At 41.0% G+C, this 24654-nt stretch overlaps 1 protein-coding gene across 3 annotated transcripts; it reads left to right on the top strand.

The window, feature by feature from the left end:
• Positions 1-578: 578 nt before the first annotated feature.
• myo5b (myosin VB) lies at positions 579-23246 on the top strand. Of its 3 annotated transcripts, XM_029837771.1 has the most exons (40): positions 1781-2252; positions 7026-7136; positions 7289-7460; positions 7661-7805; positions 8238-8394; positions 8536-8679; positions 8774-8855; positions 9129-9236; positions 9601-9710; positions 9802-10067; positions 10143-10224; positions 10324-10464; positions 10761-10883; positions 11269-11352; positions 12064-12195; positions 12270-12367; positions 12976-13062; positions 13551-13662; positions 13830-14041; positions 14359-14515; positions 14707-14946; positions 15037-15270; positions 15442-15535; positions 15758-15900; positions 16222-16341; positions 16417-16551; positions 16661-16726; positions 16861-17100; positions 17727-17824; positions 18136-18213; positions 18528-18726; positions 18806-18899; positions 18980-19123; positions 19294-19445; positions 19577-19666; positions 19738-19888; positions 20367-20661; positions 20746-20920; positions 21001-21081; positions 21185-23246. In XM_029837771.1, the coding sequence occupies exons 1-40, from the start codon at positions 2226-2228 to the stop codon at positions 21335-21337; spliced, it is 5532 nt and encodes a 1843-aa protein (XP_029693631.1). In that variant the 5' UTR covers positions 1781-2225; the 3' UTR covers positions 21338-23246. The 3 variants fall into 3 exon arrangements, with proteins under 3 accessions (XP_029693630.1, XP_029693631.1, XP_011615911.2); XM_029837770.1 differs by lacking the exons at positions 1781-2252; positions 18136-18213 and adding an exon at positions 579-740; XM_011617609.2 differs by lacking the exon at positions 18136-18213 and having other exon boundaries at positions 1782-2252.
• Positions 23247-24654: the final 1408 nt, after the last annotated feature.

Here is a 24654-nt window from a genome sequence, read left to right as displayed (position 1 = left end):
GTGTTGCTGTAGGCCCACACACCTGTAGAACTATTGACACTGATTTCTAATATTTTTGGGATGTATGTAGTTACTCCTCAGCATTGACCCATCTCTAAGGAGCAGTAAGCAGCCATTGTGCTGCACCTGCAGAGCATTTTGGGGTATAAAAGCCCTAATGAAGCCAGTCTGGGAATACAAACCGGCAACCTCAAGTTCATTTTTGTTGCTTTCAGGCCACCACTTCTCATAAACTGACAATTACCATGATTATGATTTTTTTAAAAAAAGTAAATGTAGGCTAACCTGCAAAACATGTTAGCAAAGAGAGTCAGATGCTGTTTTTAGGATTCTACAGATTTGCTATTTAGTTATATGAGGAGATGATGTAATATATGTCACGGCTGTTGCTATCTATAATTATTCGTACTCAAGATATGACAATGCCTTTTGCTCTTCTCCCTTTGTTTTGGTGACTGAATGATCAAGCCTTTCAAGCTTTGGGTGGAGCTACTTTTTGTCAAAATCACAAGCAGGTAAACACCTCATACCTCCAGAAGGAGTGGTTTGGGAGTGGACTGGTGTAAGAATTATCGTTTATGCTCAGACAGGTCTGAAATATTCTGCTTCCCACAATCAGATGATCTAACGCAGTCCAGAACACAAACCTGAAACCATGTTTTAACAGAAAATCTGAGGACGTATGAGGATCTATCTTTTTCCTCCAGAGGATGACGAGCCCTTATTACCCTTATGCTAAGGTAAAGTTCAATTTTATCTTTTTGCAATCTTGGACTTTACACTGACGCTGGTGATCAGAGGATAAACTCTGGGTTAATGGCGGAGAGACAATTAAACTTCGCAGCACACACTCACAAGCTCATTATCAGCATGCTGCTGTAGCTATTACAAGGCCGATAAGATTGCCTTCTTTTTAAAAAAAATATTTATAAGGCCTGAAGCCTGCTCAGCAGATTAAACTCATCATTTTACAAGATTTATGTTCAAAGATGGGGCACTCTTTATCTCCAGAGCTTTACATTATCTTATTTACGGCGTACGAATGCAAACTCTGTTGACATGTGATACAGGCATTTAAATTCCAAATTAAATGGTCATTTATCAAATTAATCTGCACCGGCATTATCATTTCATCACAGTGCTGAGATTAACAACAAAGCATTTTAATACCTATCAGCAATTAGAGTCAGAACATGAGCCAACTTCTCTGCACCACTGATTAGCTATGATATGTGATATATTTGTATCTATACTTGTTCCATAAATAATAATGAGGGAAAAAAAAGGAAAATGGCACGATAATCAACAATGATTAAGACCAGTAAATATTTAACTTTTCGACACTTTTTGTACCAATACGTGTAGATTCTGGTGTGCAAAAATGATCATTGTCTACATTTCTATTACATCACAAGATATTTGTGCAGTTTTTTCATGTATTGTTATCCCTGGTGAAAAAATAACAAATGCTACAGAGCAGAACAGACATTCCCTGCATGGAATTAATTGGAATAAGCCAAACTAAACATAACTGCATTCTTTTACAAAATAAAAATAAAAATGCAAGTTTAATTAAATGCAAAATAGGAATTAAACTGCCTAACTTTTGAAATAAAACTAAAATATCTACATTTTAATACCTAATTTATACTTAACAGTTACACTTTAAAAAAAAAAAAAAGTATTCCTACTTTATGCAGTTATGCAGCGCTAACCTTGTTTCCCAGACAGGACCGTGACTGCGCATGTGCAGAGCGGCCGTTCCTGGTGAGGTTACCCTCATGTTGAGAACCTTTGCTCGGTAGTTGTAGTGCCCTGTACTCCCGGTTGGTGTGTGCGTGCATGCGTGCGTGCATGCGTACAGAAATAAGTCACCGCTGACAGGAAGTATCGGCGGTTTGTTCTCACCTTTGTTGGATATTTACCGGCTTCATGGATCGTTTCCCGTTTTCACCCGCGTTGCGTTCAAGTGTCGACTTTCCAAAAGAAAACAAGGCAGCCGCGTAATTAGCCGCAGGAGGAAACACCTGCTGGGGGTTGCGGGTCTGTTCCGGGCACCAGAACAAGCGACACCGAGACGGAGCCAAACTCTACCTGGATGGAAACATGCAGATCGAAAGTTTTCTGATATTCCTCCCACTTTAGACGACACAAACCTCCGTGTAAAATGGCTATAATGCCTTGTTAGGCGAGGAAACGCGGCGCGGCTTGTTGGGGGAAGAACCATGTCTGTGAACGAGCTGTACACCAAGGTGAGTTCCCCTACCTGGAAAACACAGAAAGCTTGTTTTCCATGAACCCCCCCCCCCCTGTTCAACCAGCTCTTTTAAACCTTTGGTTGATTTCAGACATGCTTTCTCCTTGTTACATAATGTGGTGTGTCGCCACAGCTCGGCGATGCACAAAATACTCCCGTATTTTTGGTCCTGGGGCAGGTTTACAAAAGTTTAAAAAGTACCAAAAGTATGACCGAGAAGTGTCTTATGTATTAGCCGATTTTTCCAGATGTCTGGGAGAACCTCTTCTATGGACGTCTGCGTAAGATTTATAGTTACTGGAGCCATAGTGCTTTAAATTTCCATATTTTTGAATGGGGATTGTCACAAACCAACCTGAACCTGCAGGTATGTAAAGCTGAAGAGGTGTGATTTCCAGTCAGACATGATCCACCTATGCCATGATGCATTGGTTAGTTCATTATTTAATTGTTGCGACCGACATATTGCACACATTAGTGGTTTATAACATAGTTTCGGGCCATGCTGGTGCACAAACACAGAACCTTTTGTTTGCTCCTCCAGCCAGCAGTTAAACATCTTCGCCAGGTTATTAAAAGTTATACAGCTGTCATCTTGCACGATAAAATATGGCACCTTTTTGCTTTAAAGGTTGTTGGGTTTTATGGGTGTCAGCCTTAGTCACTGCCATGAGGTTGTCCCCGTCTGGGCTGAAACAGCAGAAAAATAAAAGTGTGTTGCTGAGATTGTTCCATAACTTAAAGGTCTGTAGTAGACTTTTACTACCTTCCAACTGCTTATTTTGTAATTAAAACCACATATTTTGTCAAATAGTTGTTCATTTAATAGTTATCAGTGCAGATTTGTTCATTTTGAAAATGGTCTATTCTGGTTGAGATGAGGATTTGCATCAATCTTGGAGTGCCAACAACTACATACAGTGCTGGGACACATTTATGGATAGATTTGATTGTTGGGATTACGTTAACAAGTAGATTATGGCATTATTTCGGATGAAACAATGTTGAGCAGATGCTGGATAATTTTGAAGTGGCGTCAGACTGAACAGACACTGTCGAGGGATTTGCTGTAACCTGAAGAGCAGCTCTGTAATCCTCCTGGACTACACATTAAGGCAGCCACTTGATGTCCCTTCACCCGCTGCGAGGTTAAATAATCTGGCGCCGCACAGCCAATCCCACAGCTCCATCTGGTTTGTGTTCAGCTCCGACTAAACTGATTTGTGTGTTGATTTTTGTTTATTAGAGCCTTTGTAAAGCTTCCAGGTTGTGTTGGTGCAGAAGTGAGCAGGTTTTATATACAGTGAGGGTTCACGTTTGGGCAACAATGGTCCAAATTTCTGCTAATGGAGACATTTAAGCCAGTGGAAGATGGGATGATGTCCAACAGGGACAACATGACATACTTTATATCAGTGTATTATTTTTGTTCCGCACAATTTTAGTGTGAAAAGGGGAAAGAATGATAACTCTAGAAGATTTGTGGGTATTTCAGGAGATTACCCCATGACTTTGACTCACCCTAACCTCATAAAACCAGCGGTATGGTTTAAGAACAAGAACACAGAATTTGGTGAAAACATGCCTCCAACTTTTGCCATTTCCCTCAGCTTCATTGAAACTCTGTGGATAAAACTGCCGAGATGCCAATAAAAGATGAAATTTAGATTGTTTTTCTTAAAATATCGAGTCGGTGTGTCATCCCAAACCGCTATACGTGTCAGAGATTAGATGAGCTGGTTCCCCACGTGTCAGTGCTAGAATCTGTGACTGGGGAATGACTAATTATTTATTCATTATGTTTTCAGCCGCAGTAGCAAAATCAGTGGAGAGACAAGTCTGGAGATTTTGGAGACGTTTAGGATTAAACAGAAACAGTATAGAGAGGTTATAATCTGTTGGGTCATCACAGGATTAATGGGGTGTGTTGAGTGCAATTGTTGGATATCTTTGAATCATTAATTACATTGTAATTACAGAGAAGATTGTCCTGGAGTCACTAAAGTTTGAAGTGTGGATCATGTCACAACTTAGAAGGACAGCCTTTGATAATATAGAAGATTTAAATGATCAAAGCAAACCAGAAATGATCAGAAAGGATTTTAGGGATTGTTGTTATCACATTACCTCATTGGTGAGAAGCTGCTGCTGCGCTTTATGCTAATGAGAAACATTATGGTCTGTGGTGAACAGGTTAACACAACTAACTTTGTCATGGTGAAAAACACAATTCAGCAGTGTTGGTATTCAGAAAATAGCATCCTTTGACTCTTGTCGCAGTCATTATAGATATAATACACACTTTATGTTAGGAAAGGTTGTATCATTTTTTTACATTTGGGATCAGACCGTAGTTTGAAAATTGTTTATTTTTGGATGGTTTTTAAAGTTCTGACCCAGCTACTAAAAGCTGCCTGTTGATGTAAATCGTACTAGACGTGCATCTTTGTCCAAACAAGGACAAATGCACATTGGCCCTGGGTGTCTGGAGCGACCACCAACCAAGGTGAGAAGAGGCTGGATTTCAGGCTTTTCCTCCTGCCGGGGAGGGATGTAACATGATGACATTGAAGAATGAATAATTTTGATATCATTGGAAAATACAATGAAGTGTTAAAACATTAACAACAGTAATAATAATATTCAAGAGATATTAAATCCTGTCTGTTAAAATAGAGCATTAAAGTTGTCGTGTGCCCCAGCTGAGGTATCTTAGACCTTTTTGCTTCCTGGTTGCGTCTCTGAAAATGCAGCCCTCACCTGTGCAGATCAAAGTTCCTCGACAGGTAGAGGTAGTGTCGCGGCTTCCTGTTTGTCACACCCAGTGACACCCCCACCCCCAGAGGGTGACGTCATTGTGCTGATAAAGCCTCGCTGGGCGGAGTGTCAGAGGCTCCGTACAGTAACCCGAGGCTAGCGTATCCAGTGTCCACCTCCACGCTTACACATTCAGCTCGTGGACGTAGGCAGGAATTGACTTCTTGGACAAACACTTGTGTTCTAATCTTATTTTAATCAATTTTATTGTGAGCTCAATGGCCGATCCTGCAACGGACAAAATATGCAGCATTCTTTGTATATAACGACCAAATAAAGTTTCAACTTTATCAACATTCTAAATAAGAACAGGCAGCTACAGATCTGTTTTCTGAGCTTGAGGCCACGTGTTGCACTGTCAGGACGTCTTTCTGTTGTCATTTTATTTTAAAGCTGCTTTTAGACCAACAACAAAGACTCGTCTTTCATGCTAAAACCTGTTAAACAACCTGGTCTCTTCTGTTCTTCTTGTTACTCTTTTCCAGTTAATGCTTCCTAAACCCCCCCTATAACAGTAAAAATACCTCCAGTAATAATCCCAATAATCCCACTGCAAATAACAAGATGCTGCTGTATAAATGTTTCATAAAGCAGCATTTTTGCCTATTGTAGCATTAATGGTAGAAATATTGCTACCATGAATTATAGCGCATTGTAATTATATCATTTTTATATTGATAAACAGTTTTAATGCCATTTGGGTTTACAGTTTGACCCTCCCCTCCCCAATGAAAGTATGTTCCCAGTAGGATGGGACCCACCATACCCAGAGACACATAAGAGAAGGCAGAACAAACCACCCACTGTGCATTTAATGCTGTGCTTCGATTGGTTTCCTAGCAACGTCCAAACTAGTTGCTGTGTATTTGCTGTATAATGGCATTTATGTGTTACATGTATTGTTATGCGTGAATGTTCCTTATCTTTGTCCCCGTTCCCAATATGTAGTTGGAATGCGATGCTCCGCATTTTGACATAATTTTGGTAAATATATGTGAAAAGTGACTTCTCGGGCCTCTTGTTTTTTTTTTAAATATTGGTGCAATATTTCAGTTTTTGACAGGTTTCTAACTCATTTGTTAATTATGTATAGCAGTATGAGGCCTCACTAAATCCAGACTAGTTCCCTCATAGCCCATATGCTGATTCATCACTGACTTGCCTGACGTGGCAATCATGGCAGACACCCTTTTCCATGCTGTAAAAACAAATGTGTCTTGTCTTTTTATCAGGATAGTACACAGTAGAATCCTTGAGACAAGTGATTTGATCTGTTAAACAAGTCCAGTATTTTAGCTTCTTAAAAATGTAGACTGCTGAGAGGTTTTAGGTTTACTTCCTGAATTCAAAGACCTATTTTGTTATTTTTTGTGCCAACAAGCCTCAGGGTTAGGTTTTCTCAGGCTCTTTGTGTCTGATTACCTGTTATTGCCCTGTGGCTTCCTCTCTGACTTCACCGTGTTACTCTTAACATTTCTCACCTGTATGGAATTGTCCAATTCTACATCTTCCTTCTTCCTTGAGCATTTAGCACCATCATTCCTGATGTCGCCGATTTTGTAATTTCAAGGAGAGTAACGTGTTAATGATGCTTTTGATCAGGAAGACAGTCGGAGTGATTCCTCAGAAACAGATAAAACTTCAAAGTGAAGTGGTAATTACTGCTCATTACTGGGGAGAAAGAGAGGAACAGGTTTGAGCTGCAGGGGTGGACGTAAATTAACTACTCTCACACAAATTGTGATTAAGTAGAGAACTAATTAAGTACTTCTACTTTAGTAGTTCTGTTTTGGGCTCCATTGTTTACTGCATTTATCAGTTAGCTTTATCTTTAACTTTGATCACATTTGATCTATTAAATATTCTTTTGAGACAACAATAATTTTTCCGAATGAACTAGTTGACTTAAAATCTGGGTGTTTTAACCTGATATTGCCAAATTGTGTTTCAGTTCACGCGGGTGTGGATCCCTGATCCTGAGGAGGTATGGAAGGCCGCAGAGATCACTAAAGATTACAAAGAAGGAGAAACGGTGCTTCATCTCAGACTGGAAGATGAGACGGTACGTTATTATGCCATATATTCATGCAGAAACACTGGGGAGTGTTGACATCCTTAAGAACCCCTACAGAGCAATGACGAAAGAGAGAACTCCAGGTGACATCACATGTTGAGTTCTAATATATTGATTCTTACTGACGTATGTTTGATTAGCCTCTGGAGTATCAGGTGGGCACAAAACACAAAGCTCTTCCTTTCCTACGTAACCCGGACATCTTGGTCGGGGAAAATGACCTCACGGCTCTCAGCTACCTGCATGAACCTGCAATCCTTCATAATCTCAAAGTTCGCTTCCTGGAGTCGAACCACATCTACACATACTGTGGTGAGTCGTGATGTGCAAACGCTGCTTCTTTTTTTTTCCACATCAAATATTCCTGAACACCTTCTCATTTTTATAACATATATTTTGGAGTGTTACAAATAAAAATGACAGCAGTTAAAACTTTAAAACATTGTAAATTTTGCTCATGCTTGTGTGGAGGGCTGTATAAAAGCAGATCTGTATTGTTTTTTTTCCTATAGGGATTGTGCTGGTTGCCATCAACCCTTACGAGCAGCTGCAGATCTATGGCGAGGAGGTCATCAATGCCTACAGTGGGCGGAACATGGGGGACATGGACCCTCATATATTTGCTGTAGCCGAAGAGGCGTACAAGCAAATGGCAAGGTCAGATCGAAAGTGATGATTCATGATAGGTATTAGCAGTGAGCAGGTCAGTTTTGAACGAGGGAAGGAGGGATTCCTAATATGCTGCACTAGAGGAGATTTACACAACTCGTGTTTTATGTTTCTGCAGCTGTTGTAGGTGGATGATAATAACAGTGCTTAAAGAAAGCCCCTGAAAGACCCAACTGATTCTAATTACAGCCTGAATATCAGAGCTCAGCTGCAACTGTGACTCAGCACGAGATAACTAAGAACCTTTTAATACATAGTATTAACCAAAAAAGGACGGCTCCACAATTAATGTCATATTTTGCTTGAAACAAAAAATATACATTATTCCACCATATTGTCCTATATACAATTCCAGTGTTGATTTGCATTCATGTAAACGTTCCAACTCTTCCGATGATGAACCCATATGCTCTGTGGTAGAGATGAGAGGAATCAATCGATCATTGTGAGCGGAGAATCCGGAGCGGGCAAAACCGTTTCTGCAAAGTATGCGATGCGCTTCTTTGCCACAGTGGGCGGCTCGGCTAACGACACGAATGTAGAAGAAAAGGTGCTCGCCTCCAGCCCCATCATGGAGGTGAGCTCTGTTAATGCATTCTAAATGTTAAACGGTGACTTTATTTAAGCAACATGAAATCTACAAAGCTAACTTTTTTCATTTAAAAGAAAAAAGAACCTATTGTCATGCTTTGATGATGGATTATTCTCTGTCCACCAGGCTATTGGGAATGCAAAAACAACTCGAAATGACAATAGCAGTCGCTTTGGGAAATACATCCAAATCGGCTTCAGCCGGCGGTACCACATCATCGGTGCCAACATGCGAACGTACCTGTTGGAGAAGTCTCGTGTTGTTTTTCAGGTGAGTGCGGCTTGTGTTGCATAACAAGGTACCTCCATCTATTCAGGTTCTGTTTTGGAGAGTAACATGATTTGATGCCTTGTGTTTACTTTAGGCTGAAGATGAGAGGAACTATCACATCTTCTACCAGATGTGTGCCTCTGCCAGTTTACCAGAGTTCAAAGATTTGGCTCTCAGTGAGTTCTCTCAGTGAAAGATACATTTTCCAAGCTGAAAATAAGCTTTACTGATTGTTTTAAATAATGTGTTTTAGAGTAAATCGATCTCTGTTTAGCTGTGATATCCCAGGAATGTAGAAATCCCAGCTGCCCGATGATGTTGAATGCAAGCAGATAATAATAAGCAGTTTGTGATTTATTAACATGATGGAGCCTGTTGAACGTATCGACGTCAGCACTGCACCTAAGATCTTTAGTTATCTTACCTGTTGTTATTTGTCCGTTCCGTAGCAACGGCAGAAGATTTCACCTACACGTCTTTTGGTGAGAACATCTTTATCGAGGGAGTGAACGATGCTGAAGATTTCGTAAAGACCAGAGAGGCCTTCACACTGCTGGGTGAGTGGGGGAAAGTTTTCAAAGGAAGGAAACAACATTAATACTTTATTACTGAGGAGACCAAAGCAAACTAATGAAGGAATACATTTAGCGACGTTCTGTAACAACTTGCATCAAAAGAGACTCACCTTATTTATATTAAATTTAGTATTGGCTCAGCTTTCAGCAAGTCTTCCTTTGTGAATTACCCTGTGATTGTTTGCAAATCTGTGTCTTCAGCACTTGTATTAAAAGTTCACTGCAGGAACCCAGCTATATGCAAAAAAAACCCAAAAAACAACCCTGATTCAAGATTTAATTACGGACGCACTGCGCTATGTCAAAAACTGTCTTAATGTTTGAGTTTGTGTGCATTTTTTTCCAGGAATAAAGGAGAGCACTCAGAACAATGTCTTCAAAATTATTGCTTCCATCCTGCATCTGGGCAATGTTGAGATCTGCTCAGAACGAGACGGAGACTCTTGTCACATCTCCGTACGTGATCATATTTCCAGCTGATGATCCGCTCTGCGGAGCAAACGGCCACCATCCGACACTAATGTTGGTGTGTGCCTGTCCGTTGCAGAGGGACGACGTTCATCTGAAACATTTCTGCAGGCTGTTGGGCGTGGAGCTGCAGCAGATGGAGCACTGGCTCTGTCACAGGAAATTAGTTACTTCGGCCGAGACTTATGTGAAGAACATGACCTGCAAACAGGCAAACAACGCGCGTGCCGCACTTGCCAAACACATCTATGCCCGTATGTTTGACTGGATCGTGGAGCACATCAACATGGCTCTGCACACTTCATCCAAACAGCACTCATTCATCGGAGTCCTGGACATCTATGGGTGAGAGCAAAGCTGCAGATGTTAGAATACCATATAATAAGACGGCAAGACATTTTTTTGGTCTTTTTTTGGCAGGTTTGAGACGTTTGACATAAACAGTTTTGAGCAATTCTGCATCAACTACGCCAACGAGAAGCTTCAGCAACAGTTCAATTCTGTAAGATTCTTTTGTCAGCGACATTCTACCTGAGCTAGCTGTGCTTTTTCTGCTTTTTAAAAATGAAGTAGAGAAAATCTCTTTGTTTTCTCTCACTAGCATGTGTTTAAGCTGGAGCAGGAAGAGTATATGAAGGAGGAGATCCCCTGGACCATGATAGAGTACTACGACAACCAGCCCTGCATTGACCTGATCGAGGCTCGGCTTGGTGTCCTGGACCTGCTGGATGAAGAGTGCAAAGTGAGAAATATAAAGGACTGGTTCCTTAATATATTTGTTTTGAATTGCTCATTTTAGCATACATTTGGAGTACAGGGGCTCAGACTTCCACAGTAGTGAGCAATTAAAAAGAGATGCTTGCTCACCTACTTTTATAAATTAAGGAATTCTGTGTTGATGGGGAAGAATTATTTCCCTTGACTCATCTGTTAAATTTTAGACAAGACCTGTCAGCTTGCATTGCTATCCATTTTTTAGTCTTAATAAAAATGTAATTTCCCCATTACGGTTGTTATATCATCTACTCTCTGTTGCAGGTGCCAAAGGGAACGGATCAAAACTGGGCCCAAAAGCTTTACCAGAAACACTCCAGCAGTGCTCACTTCCAGAAACCTCGCATGTCAAACATCTCCTTCATCATCATACACTTTGCTGATGAGGTAAACAGACAACAGATGTTAATTTTCCTTCATTTATTTTAGAGATAATATTCACAAATTCTAATACTAAGCTTACATAAACTTGTTTAAGCATGTTTTGTTGTATAAAATACTCTATGTGATTTTTTTCAATCACAAAGATACATAAACAAAACCTTTACAAAATACATTATTCTCCAGCCACGAAACTGATTTGTTAAAACACCTAAATTTGGTACAGAGGGGAATAAATGGAAGGTTTTAGGTCTTTTTATCTTGTTGTGTAATAGAAGATTGCATTTTAATTTTGAAGAGCTCTAAACTGAAACAACCAGCAAATATATTTTTGCAGTGTTATCCTGAAAATAAACACAAGCTATATAATGCTGTTTTGTTTAAATGTCAGGTTGAATATCAATGTGAAGGCTTTCTGGAAAAGAACAGAGACAGGGTCTATGAGGAGCAGATCAACATCCTGAAGGCCAGCCAGGTAAGAAACGGAACAAACAAGAAGATTTATAATGAGATGTTACAGTGCAACATGGAAACATTCCGTATTTATGGATGAAGGTTCAGTAGAAGTGTCCTGTATATGACATTCAGATGTTGGGGTTGCAGCCAGTTTTGGAGCTAATTGCCAGCAATAACCATTTTTTTTTCTCCAAGTTACTGAACGTTACTGAAAAAGATTGATCTCACTAGGAAGTCTGCATAATTCTCACTAAATATCAACTGTATCATCATAGAACTAAAATATAATTTCAATACATTAAGACAGGAAGACGAATGGATTATTTTCTACATTTTTCTGGTTCTTTCTTTTTTCTCCTTTCATAAATAGTAGAAGATGCCAAGCATGCTGTCACAGACTGGTGAACAGTTTAGTGAGAAAACTGGGACAGACCTTTGTCTGTGTTCACTCATCTTTCAGACTCTTTGTCCTCATACACAAAGACTCGAGCAAAACACAGAATCTTCCCGGGGTTGCGAGGCTGAAGTCAGTTGGAGTGGCGTCCCCCCCCACCCACCCACCATGCTAAAGGGTTAAAGAAAAATGCCCCCACATTATATTTGTAACATCCACATGTGACCACCTTACCATGAAAGTTACTTATGTTTGAACTAATCCGATAATGGACTGTGTGTTTTTATTTTCGTTCATATTTATATACTCAAAATGTGTTATTTGTCTTCCCTTCAGTTTCAGCTGGTTGCAGATTTGTTTCATGAGAAGGAAGTAACTGGCCCTTCCAAATCCAGAGTCAATGTCCGACCAGCAAAGTCTGTTCCGAAAATTCCGAACAAAGATCACAAGAAAACTGTGGGACACCAGGTAATCGCTCAGCTGCTGTCTTTAAAGAGGGGAATGTCAGTGTTGCTAATGACGTGGATGTGTTTCTGTTTTAGTTCCGTAATTCTCTTCACCTTCTCATGGACACTCTAAATGCAACGACTCCTCACTACGTCCGCTGCATCAAACCCAACGATTATAAGGAGAGCTTCTCGTGAGTCAACAACCTGGGCCCTTTATTCCACTGATAATAATGTTTGATTATTTATGCAGAGCTGCAGCTGCTCTGTGAACACTGAGTTGGTTTATTTAATGTTCTGTATTAAGCCTGTAGTACTCTAAAATGTATCTGTGCTCAGAAATATTGCTAATCGATGAGCAACACAGAAAATGTGACATACATCTGACCTGGAGTCAGCGTCGGTGAGCTTTTGCTTTTTAGTGGGGAATTTAAAGTATCGGTAAACAAAACAAATGCTTTTTATTGTCATTTTAAAGAACATTAGACCATACTGATGAGGTTCACAGTTCTTTTTTTACACGCCATGCATGATTTCCTCATGGTAAATGATCCTCATTGCATGTTTGTGGAGAGAGGCTCAGCTGCAGTTCTATTAAATTAAATGACCAGCCTCAGTCACATGTTGGGCGACATTCAGAGTCTGTTAGTCAGCTGAAAACAGACGGTGCAGCCACACACACACACACATACACACGTTTGTGTCAGGATGCCAAAGAAAAAGCTTAGGTATTTGATTTGTTCAAGATGAAGTTTTGACTTTATCAGAGAAGAATTTCATATGATTTTTTTTCTTGCTGCAGCTTTGACTCCAGGCGAGCAGTGCAGCAGCTCCGAGCCTGCGGAGTCTTGGAGACCATTCGCATCAGTGCGGCTGGATATCCATCTCGGTGAGTCCTGCTATTTGCACAGCTTTCCTCATTTAACCTCATTTCATCAGTTTCATTATTCAAATCCTGGCAAAGTTTTGACTCGATTAATTTTACATAGAGGATCAAAGGCGTTGCTGATTCATTCTTATAGGCTAAAATTAGAGATTTTTTTGTTGTATTAGATATTGTGTAATAAGTTTTGACAGCAACACTGAGAGTTCTACTTAAGTTTTTAAAGTCATACTTTATCGTATGAGATGACTAAACAAACCCACCAAATCACAGCAGTGGATCAGCTAATTTTTTCTTCCCTAGTCTGTCTGTATATTAAAGTTATTGGCCTGAAACCTCTCATTTAAATTGCACATTGTATTTCTCATTCCGTTTTATCCAAGCAGTAGTGGAATTTTAATGTCCCGCTCCCTGTACTGCTTTTACCCCCACAGTATTAGAATGGGGATATTAAAGTGGTTAAAATTGACATGTATGTCCTGTGGTATTTACAGGTGGACATATCCAGATTTCTTCAATAGGTATCGTGTACTAATGACAAAGTCAGACATGATGGCAACAGACAAAAAGCTGGTGTGTAAAAACCTGTTGAAGACTCTGATTAAGGTGAGAAACTTCATTACATGATGTCTTCTTTCCTTTTCAATAATTATGAAAATAAAATCAGATGGTGTGTTGTGAAAGGACAACAGGAGTGAATATACGTATATATACGGTACTCAGTATTTTGTATTCGGACCGTATGACTACAAGTCTTTGACTTCCCTTCTCAGGAACCCGACATGTTCCAGTTCGGCAAGACAAAGATCTTCTTCAGAGCTGGCCAGGTCGCGTATCTGGAGAAGATCAGGGCAGATAAGTTTCGCGCAGCCTGTATCAAGATTCAGAAGACTGTTCGAGGTTGGCTGCAGAGAATTAGATACAGAAAGATTTGCAAAGCGGCCATAACTCTGCAAAGATACGGCCGAGGATACCTGGCCCGCAGGTGGGTCCCAATGACAAAACACTCAGCACAGCTGCTTTGGATGCTCGGAATTTGTTCTTTCTAGGTCCAATTGACAATTTTAAATCTCATAACTAACCACAAATAGATTAATTCGGTAGAAAACCACTAGCATTTACAAGCCAGGTGCTTTCAGATTCTACTGTTTGAATTGAGAGGAACTGGGATGCTAAGCTTACTATGTAACATAACTCAATAAAGTAACCTTCACACGTGTTATCCGTACATTAAAGGTAAGTATGCTTGTGGTCAAAAAGCCTGTTCTGTTCTCTGCCATATAATTGCTGTGTTGTTTTCAGACACGCTGAGTTTTTGCGTCTCAGTCGAGCAGTCCTCACCTGTCAAAAGCAGTATCGTATGGTGAGAGAACGACGGGCCTATCTGAGAGTGAGACAGGCTGTCATAACCATCCAGGCTTACACCAGAGGAATGTACACCCGCAGGATTTACCATGAGGTACAGAAAAAGCACTTTTGAAGAATACTCTCCTCACTCTGACCTGTTTAGTTTCCTCCGAGTGAACGTCACATCCTCAAGGAGACACGGCCTTTTTTGTTAAGGAGTTAATAAGGAGCGGATTGTTTCCATTTTAGATGGAATGTTTCCAAATGCCTTTCACAGACTTACACGTCTGCTCTTTTCTACAGTTCCTTCTTCACCACAAGGCCATGATCATTCAGAAATATGTCCGCGGCTGGCTGCAGAGGATAAAATTCAGACGGGCACGTGCTGCTGCTATCACCATTCAGTGTGCATACAGGCGCATGCTGGCCAAACGCGAGTTGAAACAACTGAAGATCGAGGCCCGTTCCGCAGAACATTTTAAGAAGCTCAATACCGGTATGGAGAACAAGATTGTCCAGATGCAGAGAAAGATGGACGAGCAGGTGCAGACACATTCAGTGATTAAACTAGAATAGGACTAGTACTGGAACTTAAAATTGACTTATGTGTTACTAATTGGCCTTTGTGTTTAGTCCAAAGACTACAAGGCTCAGAATGAGCAGCTGCTGCTAGTGAATAACACTTTGGGCTCAGAGGTGAAAAAGCTCCAGAAGCAGCTGGACGACGTCCGGAGTCACCAGGACGGAGGTCAACTGACGTCCCTACAGGATGAGCTGGAGATGATGAGGGAACAGTTACAGGAGGCATCAGCTCAAAGGAAGCAGTTGGAGAAGGAGCACAGCTCCGAGAAAATGGACCTGGAAAAGGTGAGAAGATAGAATCAGGATAAAAGAACAGATTTAGGTTCAGATTCTGATATATTAAGCTAGTAGTACGAGAGGAGTAAGTCAGGAGAGAAAATAAGTCATTTGAAGAAAAGAAAGAAGAAAAGCCCAGTGTGTCTCATGGTGTGTTGTTCTTTGCTGTGTTTGTGTCAGAGGGTGGAGGAACTGGAGAAAGAAAATGCTGTGCTAAAGAGTGAAAAAGAGGAAATGAACCAAATAATTCGTCAGCAATCGGAGACCTCTGCAGGTAAAAGCCAAACCGGCTGCAGCATGTATTATTTTTCTTTAGCCTGGACACAGTTTAGCATGTTTGGATTAAAATGATTATTAGAGATGCTAGTAGGCAGTTAAATGACTGAAAAATAGATTAAATAGTCACTGTAGCACACATGTGGACTGATTAAAACATGAGAAACATGCCAACATTGCCAGATTACAAACACATTTGTTTGTCTGTGTATTCCAATAGATGGCAGCATTGTGTCTCAGTCAGAGGCATCTTTGCAGAAGGAGTTGGATCAAGAAAGGCAACGTTACCAGAATCTTCTGAAAGAATTTTCCAGAGTAGAGCAAAGATATGACAACTTGAAGGAGGAGGTGTCCATGACCAAGGTGACCTCTTCTTACTATAGCTTGAAAAGCACTCTTAATAAATTAGTCATTAAATTAAAGTGGTTTTAGCCGTACATTGGCTCACATTTGTCTTGCAAGATGTATTATGTCAGTGAAATTCCATTTTATTAGATTGAACCATGTTGAATTCTTACTCAAAATACTTCATGGTTAATGATTTGAAGCAAACTGTCATAAAATATAGTTGTAATACAATGATAAATAAGGTTACCTGCGTTTATAAAAAAAAAAAAAAATCTTTCTCAAAATATAAACTACCTGTATTTTACAGTAAAATGTTTCCCTCCAATTATTCTCCAGTTCCAGCCTGGCCATAGGAGGACCACGTCCAATCAGAGCAGCCTCGGGTCTGATTCCAACTACCCGTCCATTTCCATGTCTGAGGTTGGAGACACTGAGGATTCTATTCAGCAGGTGGAGGTGAGTCAAGGAGCATGAACTAAGGCCTCAACCTGTGAAGGTGACACCGTACATATAGTTTTTAAACCTGCGCAGGAGATGGGATCAGAGACGGCCGCCATGGATATCAGTCTGTTCATGAAGCTGCAGAAGAGAGTCAGAGAGCTGGAGCAGGAGAGGAGACGACTGCAGACCAATATTGAAAAAATGGAGGAGCTCAACAAACGCAAGGTGATTTGCTTTGACACAACAGAAAAAATATTCAAGATTATTTCACTGCTTCAAGGACAAACTTTCAAAGATTGATTGTACTTAGAGAAATGTGCTTTCGTCATTAAAGGGGTCTGAGTCAAGGAGCACCATCTCTGAGCAGGAATCTGCAGATCAGGCTTATGACAGTCTCAAGGTTTGCCTTATTTCTTCCTCAGATATTCCCACACAATTCCCAATACAACCTCACCACAGTTAAGGATTTGATCCACAGACAGTAAACTGCACATCACTAACCCTGAATGTATCTCTCGTTCTTTGTCTCTGCAGAGACAGGAGCTGGAAACGGAGAACAAGAAACTAAAGAATGATTTAAACGAGCTGAGGAAAACCATTGCCGATCATGCATCTCAAAACAATTCATCCAACGAACTGCAGGACGGTTATAACCTCCTCCTCAGTCAGCTGAAAGCAGCCAATGAGGAGCTGGACGCTCGCAAGGAGGAGGTCCTGATTCTTAAGAGTCAGATAGTCAGCACTGCTCAGCTACTGGACAAAAATGACGATTTAGTAAGTAAATAGTTGTTCTTGATCTTTCCCATCCCAACATATTCGAATTGGGAATATTTCATCACTCAGCAAAACAGACAAAACCTTTAATAAACACTATGATGTAATACATTTCAAAATCTGTATGATGAGCTTTGCGGAGCAGAGCAATCAAAAGTTTAATTTTCAGTATAGAGGAAAAAAAAACCTTGGAGGAATCTTCAGCAATGAGCGTTGGGAGGCTCCTGGTCATAATAATTCTCACACCACATCCTCTTTAGTCTCTACTGCCTTCTTAAATTATATCACAGCAAATTATTATATTGTTGCTTACTAAAGAATATGCTAACATGTGCACAAAAATGTGCACTGGTGTGTTGCACATTTGTTTAGATTTTATTGCCTTATTTGATAAATGTTGATTAGCAGATCTTTTGTTTATTCATTTAACTTCTAACATCTAATAACCATGCGTATTATTTCATTGACACTGACTTTAGCATGACAGGATCAGCTAATGTTCATTATTCTGAAATGCATTTCAACTGCATTAAAATCCTCTACAATATAGAAATCCTGCCAGATTTTAGTAGTAGAATAATAAAATGTGATTACTATTATAATGAAAACATTTTTTCTGTTTTTAGCTGGAAAGCAATGGTGTGCCTGAAATGAAAAATGGCACAGGACCCATGGACAAAGAGGAAGCTGTCAAAGCTTATCATGGGCTGTCGGAGTCCAAGAAGTAAGAGGCTTCCTTGCAGCATTCATCAACATACACTGGGACAGTAAACATTGGACTGTAGACAGATTTGTTTACTCACCCTTCATCATATAGCCTAACCCTCCTTCCTTTTCTTATTTAATATTTTCTTTATACATCTCATGACTGGCTTCCCACAACATTTTTTTCCCTTCATTTCAGAGCAAACTTCATTTTTCATGTATTATCTTCATCTAGCATCTTAGCTTCTATCAGCTTCTGATGCCTGCAGTCTTCCTCATGCTCTGTTTGCTCTGTTTCTTCCATTCGTTCTGCTTCCTGCTGGACCCCAGCACACAACAGGACTGGTGTTATTTAAATGAAGATGGAGAGCTGGGATTGGCTTACCAGGGCCTAAAACAAGTGGCCAGGTCTCTTATTTCCTTCCTGCTTTTCTACTATTTTCTCACTTTTCTTCCTTGGATACCAAAAAAACTCTTTCTTTACAATTTTTCAAAGCTTATTGAGTTGGTTATTGGTTGCCATGAGCAGGTATGCCGATCAGTCATTCAGGTACAGTACCCGGGTCAGGACGTGGACTTGTGTTGGCATGCTTCGGCCACACTGGTTTATTCTCTAGCCACCTTTGGATGACATAATCCCCTAGAATGACATGGATGCATTTGTTTAGACCACGTTAATGTCCCTAAACTGGTGGCTAACGTGGTAATCTCGGTATGCTCAGGCTGTTGGAGGCTCAGCTGCAGTCTCAGTCCAGGCACTACAAGGATGAACTGGAAGCCCTTAACACTCAGATCGAGTTGCTGCGCGGTGACATTGAGAAAAAGCAGGAAATGCTGAACTATGCAGCATCACTGTCGCCAGAGGCTAAAGTCGAGTACAGCGTCCAGCAGGAGATCACTCGGCTCACCAATGAGAACCTGGTGAGAGATTCTGATGCCATGCACAGCACACAGAAGCGACTGACTGCTGCAGATCCATTAAAATGCTTTTATTCTGTAGGACCTCAAAGAGCTGGTGGAGAAACTGGAAAAGAATGAGAGGAAGCTAAAAAAGCAGCTCCGGATCTACATGAAAAAGGTTCAGGAGTTGGAAGGTACCTGCTGCTTTTCACTGCTGCAACAGTTTCTAAATCTCATATGATCCCCAAAGACTGACTGTCTGTCTGCTCTGCAGCTTCTCAGGCAGCTGTTGCTCAGAGTAGGTCCAAGCAGGAACTCAGTCGTCAGGTGACCGTCCAGAGGAAGGAGAAAGATTTTGAAGGAATGTTGGAGTACATGAAGGAGGAGGAAGCCCACCTGCTCAAAGCTCTCATCATGGGTCAGTTCAGCCCATGAAAGCTCACCATATTAATCTGCTCTTATTTATTTAAAGCAAATCAAAACGCTACAGTTGGAGGAAAGAGAAATATGTCTGGGTTTTGTATATGTCTGACGCAGGCTGAACTGGCCAATCCTCCTTTCAAAGCAGCTATTTCTTTGTGCTTTCAGACATGAGACCCAGCACAGTTTCTGCTACAGTTCCCTGTCTGCCAGCTTATATCCTCTTCATGTGTATTCGTCATGCTGACTATATCAATGATGACCAGAAAGTGGAGTCTCTGCTCACTTCAACAATCAACTCCATCAAGAAGGTCCTCAAGGTGAACGTCACTGACTTCCACATCTCTTGCTTACAAGTTTTTATGATATTTAATAATGGGCTGTCGTGTTTCTAAACTTTACCAAACATTTCTGGTGCCTACCTGCCGACATTTCTATGTTTTATCTACAGAAAAACAGTGAAGATTTTGAAATGACATCTTTCTGGCTGGCCAACACCAGTCGACTCCTGCACTGTCTGAAACAATACAGCGGCGAGGAGGTGAGGAAATCAAACGGGCAAAAACGGTCGGCTCAGACACAATCCACAACCTTTTCCCTTTTTTTATTCAGGCATTTATGACACACAACACAGGCAAACAGAACGAACACTGCCTGAAGAACTTTGACCTGACAGAGTACCGACAGGTGCTGAGTGATCTCTCCATCCAGATCTATCAGCAGCTCATCAAGGTGGCTGAAGGAATCATACAGCCTATGATCGGTCAGTTACATTGGTCACAAGACTTTCTCTTTGGTCTTTTAGACTTTTTAGGATGTGCAGTTGTTTAAATTACTTTATGAAGAAACGGTTTGATCTGTAAACACACTCATAGCAGATTCTGTAGAACTTGCTAGTAAAACTTTAGGGACTTTTTTCACATCGTGTGTTGATGTTCGGATAGTGCGTCACTCTTGAGGAAGCAGCTGTTGTTTTGACTCATTCATTCCTCTGAAACCAAACACCCAGCTACCGTCAATACACATGTTTTTTGCAATTTATTCTCTTAGACCACGGACAGCCATTGGATTTGATTATCGGTCATATTTTCTAATTAAACTGTCTTTAAAAAATCATTTTTTCTGAAGAAACTAGCCATGAAGTCATGATGAATTCATGGTCACTGATATTAATTCACGTTGAACCTTCCTTTGTTAGTACAGATTTCAGTCCTGAACTCTCATTTTGATGTTTCATCCAGTGTCGGCCATGTTGGAGAGTGACAGCATCCCCAGCCTGGCGGGGGTCAAGCCAATGGGATACAGGAACCGTTCATCCAGCATGGATACTGATGCAGGTGGTCCCACCACCTACACCCTAGACGCCCTGATCCGCCAGGTGGGACAGTTTCACGGCATCATGCAAGACCACGGTTTGGATCCTGAGATTGTGGGTCAGGTGGTGCGGCAGCTCTTCCACTGCATCAATGCCGTCACTCTCAACAACCTGCTTTTACGTAAAGATGTGTGCTCATGGAGCAGTGGCATGCAGCTAAGGTACGTGCACTCAAAGCACCGGAGAGCTTGTGCACTTCATTAGCTCACCACAGCTCTAAGGACAGTATCTGTATTTGTGTTTAGGTACAACATCACTCAGATGGAGGAATGGCTGAGAGCAAACAACATGTATCAGAGTAATGCTGCAGCCACTCTGGAGCCCATCATCCAGGCTGCTCAGCTGCTGCAGGTGAAGAAGAAGACGAGCCAGGACGCTGAGGCCATCTGCTCACTGTGCAGCAGCCTCACCACTCAGCAGGTCCGCTGAACACTTTCAACCGTGCGTATCTGTTGATTACACCCTGACTCTGACCACTGGTTGTGTTGTTTAAATCACAGATAGTGAAGATCTTGAACTTGTACACTCCTCTGAACGAGTTCGAAGAAAGAGTCACCGTGGCGTTCATCCGAACCATTCAGGTAAAGAGAGATACGGAGAACATGGGTTACATAGAGTGAAATTTGAATAGTTCATTTTGTTATTTTCATCGCTTAACCTTTCATATTATCTGGCATTCTACAGAATAGCCTTCAGGAGAGAAACGATCCACCGCAGCTTCTGGTAGACACCAAACACATGTTCCCTGTCTTGTTCCCGTATACGCCCTCTGCTCTGAGCCTGGAAACCCTGCACATTCCCGCATCCCTCGGCCTGGACTTCCTTGTCAGGGTCTGACAACTGAAAAAGCACTAAAAACCGAATGACTGCTGTGTTCCGAGCTGAACAATGGTGCAGACGGACAGACGCCTCTGTTATTCTGTGTGTTTGTGTCCTTGTGTTAAACTTATTGTCAAATATATTCAGACACTATTTGATGTCTCACAGAGGCCTTGCATTATTTAAATGTTCCTCAACTATCTGACAAACCGGAGACATAAAGAATGCAGGGCCAGTCGTTTTCTCAAATAAGAAAGAGGAAAAGTGTTGCAGGTGTTCCTATGAAATTAACAGGAAGTGACACGCTAGATAGAAAATGTCAGTGGTGTGTTGTGCAGGGAAGGTATGAGAGGATGGGAAGATGATTCAGAATCTTCCAAAATACAAATGTGTGAACTAATGTGTAACATTTTACATCTATATATAAAAATGACTGAAAGCTCCACACTGATAACAGGAAAAGCTTGTTCTCCATTGTAATCAAGTAGCAAAGCAAATTAGCATGCTAAAATCCTAAGAAAGGGAGTCGCTTCAAAAGATTAATTTCACTTCTGAAGTTTACACACACAAAACTTTCCTAAGTGATTGGTGGACTGTTTTGTTTATTTCTTCATTCACAACTCATCAGAAAATAACGTGACTTGGATGTTAGAAGATGAAGTTGAATGAAAATCAATGTAATAATCCTCAGCACCATTGAATACTGTCCTCGCGCCAGTAACGTCCAGTTTATTGACTCAGAAGAATTTGTCCTTATTGCTGCCTTTGTCTCTCTTGCCTTCCGCAGACTAACCTGGGTCAACTTGGCTAATTTAAAGTTGTCTTTCTTCATTTTGGACAAGGGTCCATTTTCCTTGTGTGATTGTGCAATGGCAGACAGTTGCAATAGATTTCTAATCCCTTTCTAAACCTGAAATGACTTGCTGTACGTTCCATGTAGGGATGATGGAAGGCAGAATAATCACTTGCACTTTTCTAAGGTACTCATCAATGTCCATCTTTACAAAATGTATCCTAGATTGTTTAAAAAAAAAAAAATCAAAACATTGTTAATGAAGCATTGTTAATGATTCATTGTGATGAATCTTGATGAATTACTTTTCCTGGCTGAAGAATTTCACTGTAAGGTGTTTTATTTTTTTGCGGGGGGGGGGGGATTTAATCACAAACGCATCACGTAGCTCAATCTCAAAATTAATGCTGGCTGATGTGACTTGATAGCGGTGAAATTCTTCAGCTTCATTCTTCCTCTGTATGAAGCACAGTCACTTCCTGTATTTCAAAGAATATATTTTGGAACTGAAGAAACTGACTCACAACTGCAGATGTTACTTTTCTCCATTTGTCTTTGTTCTTCATTGATTGGATGTCAATGGCAAACACCTGATTGCATCAGCGTCACGATGAATAAAATCTTGTTTCTTTTTTTTTGTACAGCAGCAGTACAGGTATTTTTCAATTCCAATATTTTAGAAATGGTGCAATTTTAATTTTTACAGCATCCACATTTAAATTGGCATGGACTTAATGTATTAAAAGTAAACCCGTAATGACTCATTCCACTCCTGCAGCCCTGTGGCCGTTGGCTGCTTGTGAGAGTTTGGGGCCGACCTGCTGTGCGAACACGTTGGGGAGAAGATTCCCACAAGCAGCTCTCTGTTGTCAGTTGTTCCAGCTGCATGTGGTTTACCTGTTTCTCAGGTGGCACTCTGAACACGATGCCGCCCTCAGCTTATTTTATATTCCAAATCCTCACCATTGCATCGAGCGTGGATGAGTCCGCTGCTGAAAATAGTCCCCGTCGAGGTCATCCTGCACTTCCTTCTGTTTTTTTCTTTGCAGGTAGTTTTGAAATTTGATGTTTTCTACAGTTGGTGGGTGATTTTAGATGAGATGATGGATTTTGTCTATAAAAGGCACATGAATGCAGAGGTTTCAGAAAAAGGGCTTTATTTCATTCTCAACTGGTCCAAGGTGTAACTGGTCATGACTATTACCCCCAGAGGAGCTTACCGGAGCACACTGAGGGCATCTCCATATGTCTCCTCCCATATTTCCCCATATTTGTGTCAACTCTGACCGTGACATGATTAAATATGAACCCCGGTTCATTATGACGGCCCTGATGTTGGGGCCCAAGATGAAGCTGCTCATTTCTGAGCTGAGGAAGAGGATGTGGTGACAAGTCATTTCTGAATCGGGTCTGTTTGCACAACATTGCAACCCGCTTTCTGGAGAAATTCTCCGGCATTGTCACCCAGTCAGCCCGACCGTCTCTCTGTCCCCACGTCCTGACGATGTGAAGCAATGGCGCTTGGCAGAATAACACAAGTGAGGAGAAGCAGGAAGCGGAGCCTGCAGAGAGGGTGTACAGAGGAGGCCTTCATGTGGCTCCTGTCACCCGGGCTTCAAAGACCCGCTCAGTTTGGTGTGGCTTCACTGAATTTCATTACCATGAGATTTTACTCTGTGGTTGTACAGCTATATGTGTAGGTGTAAAGACTGGAGTCATAAATAGATGTACCATCTCTTGGTATGTATGTATATCCAAAGTATGGATATTATATGTCTGCTTTTAAAAGCGTGTTTCTTTTGTATTTTAAGCATTTTAGAGTGTGCAAAAATATGCTCCCAAAACATTTTACTCCATTGCTTTAAAATAAAAATAATGAGGAAAAACTTTTCCTTTACAAAGTAACTACAGGAATTACAACCCTAGCCTCCAAGACACGCATGCTTGTCTAATAAAACCAGAGGTGTCAATCATGCGTGGTCACCCATATAAAGTAAACATCAAATTAACAAGCTAATACATATGAAGATTTAGGATTTAAACATTTAAGATGATTAAAAAACATTACTAATACTACAACTACTTTCTTTTTGGCTGCGTCAGCGGTGCTCTGAAGGCGTCGTGGCCATTTCTGCAGCTACCATAACACCTCCCATGATTTGTTCACACTGGGGCTCGAACCGGGAACCCTCCGATTCTCAGCCCAAAAGATTGAACTAATAATACTAATTATCATAATAATGATGATAAAGCCTGTGATATAAGAGCATCATGGTAGTTGTAGCTCATATGGTCACAGGTACGGTGAACCGGGAGGCTCCAGAACCGCAGAACACAGCGTAAACAGATGCATCATCAGATTCCCACCAGCAGCAGAGACGAGGCGACAAAAACCACAGCTGAAGATGTTTTGCGATGTGAAGCACAGATACAAACCTGAGGCATGCGGTTTGTGCGAGGTGGGTGGGGGTGCGTATCTCCTCCCAAATACGAACTGAGAGTTTGTTTACTCCACAGCGGCAACTTTGACACCCTCCCGCCC

Source organism: Takifugu rubripes, chromosome 6 (assembly GCF_901000725.2).
Source record: "Takifugu rubripes chromosome 6, fTakRub1.2, whole genome shotgun sequence".
Taxonomy (NCBI): Eukaryota; Metazoa; Chordata; class Actinopteri; order Tetraodontiformes; family Tetraodontidae; genus Takifugu; species Takifugu rubripes.
Note: the sequence above shows the minus strand (reverse complement) of the source record. Positions and strands in the feature narration are given on the sequence as shown.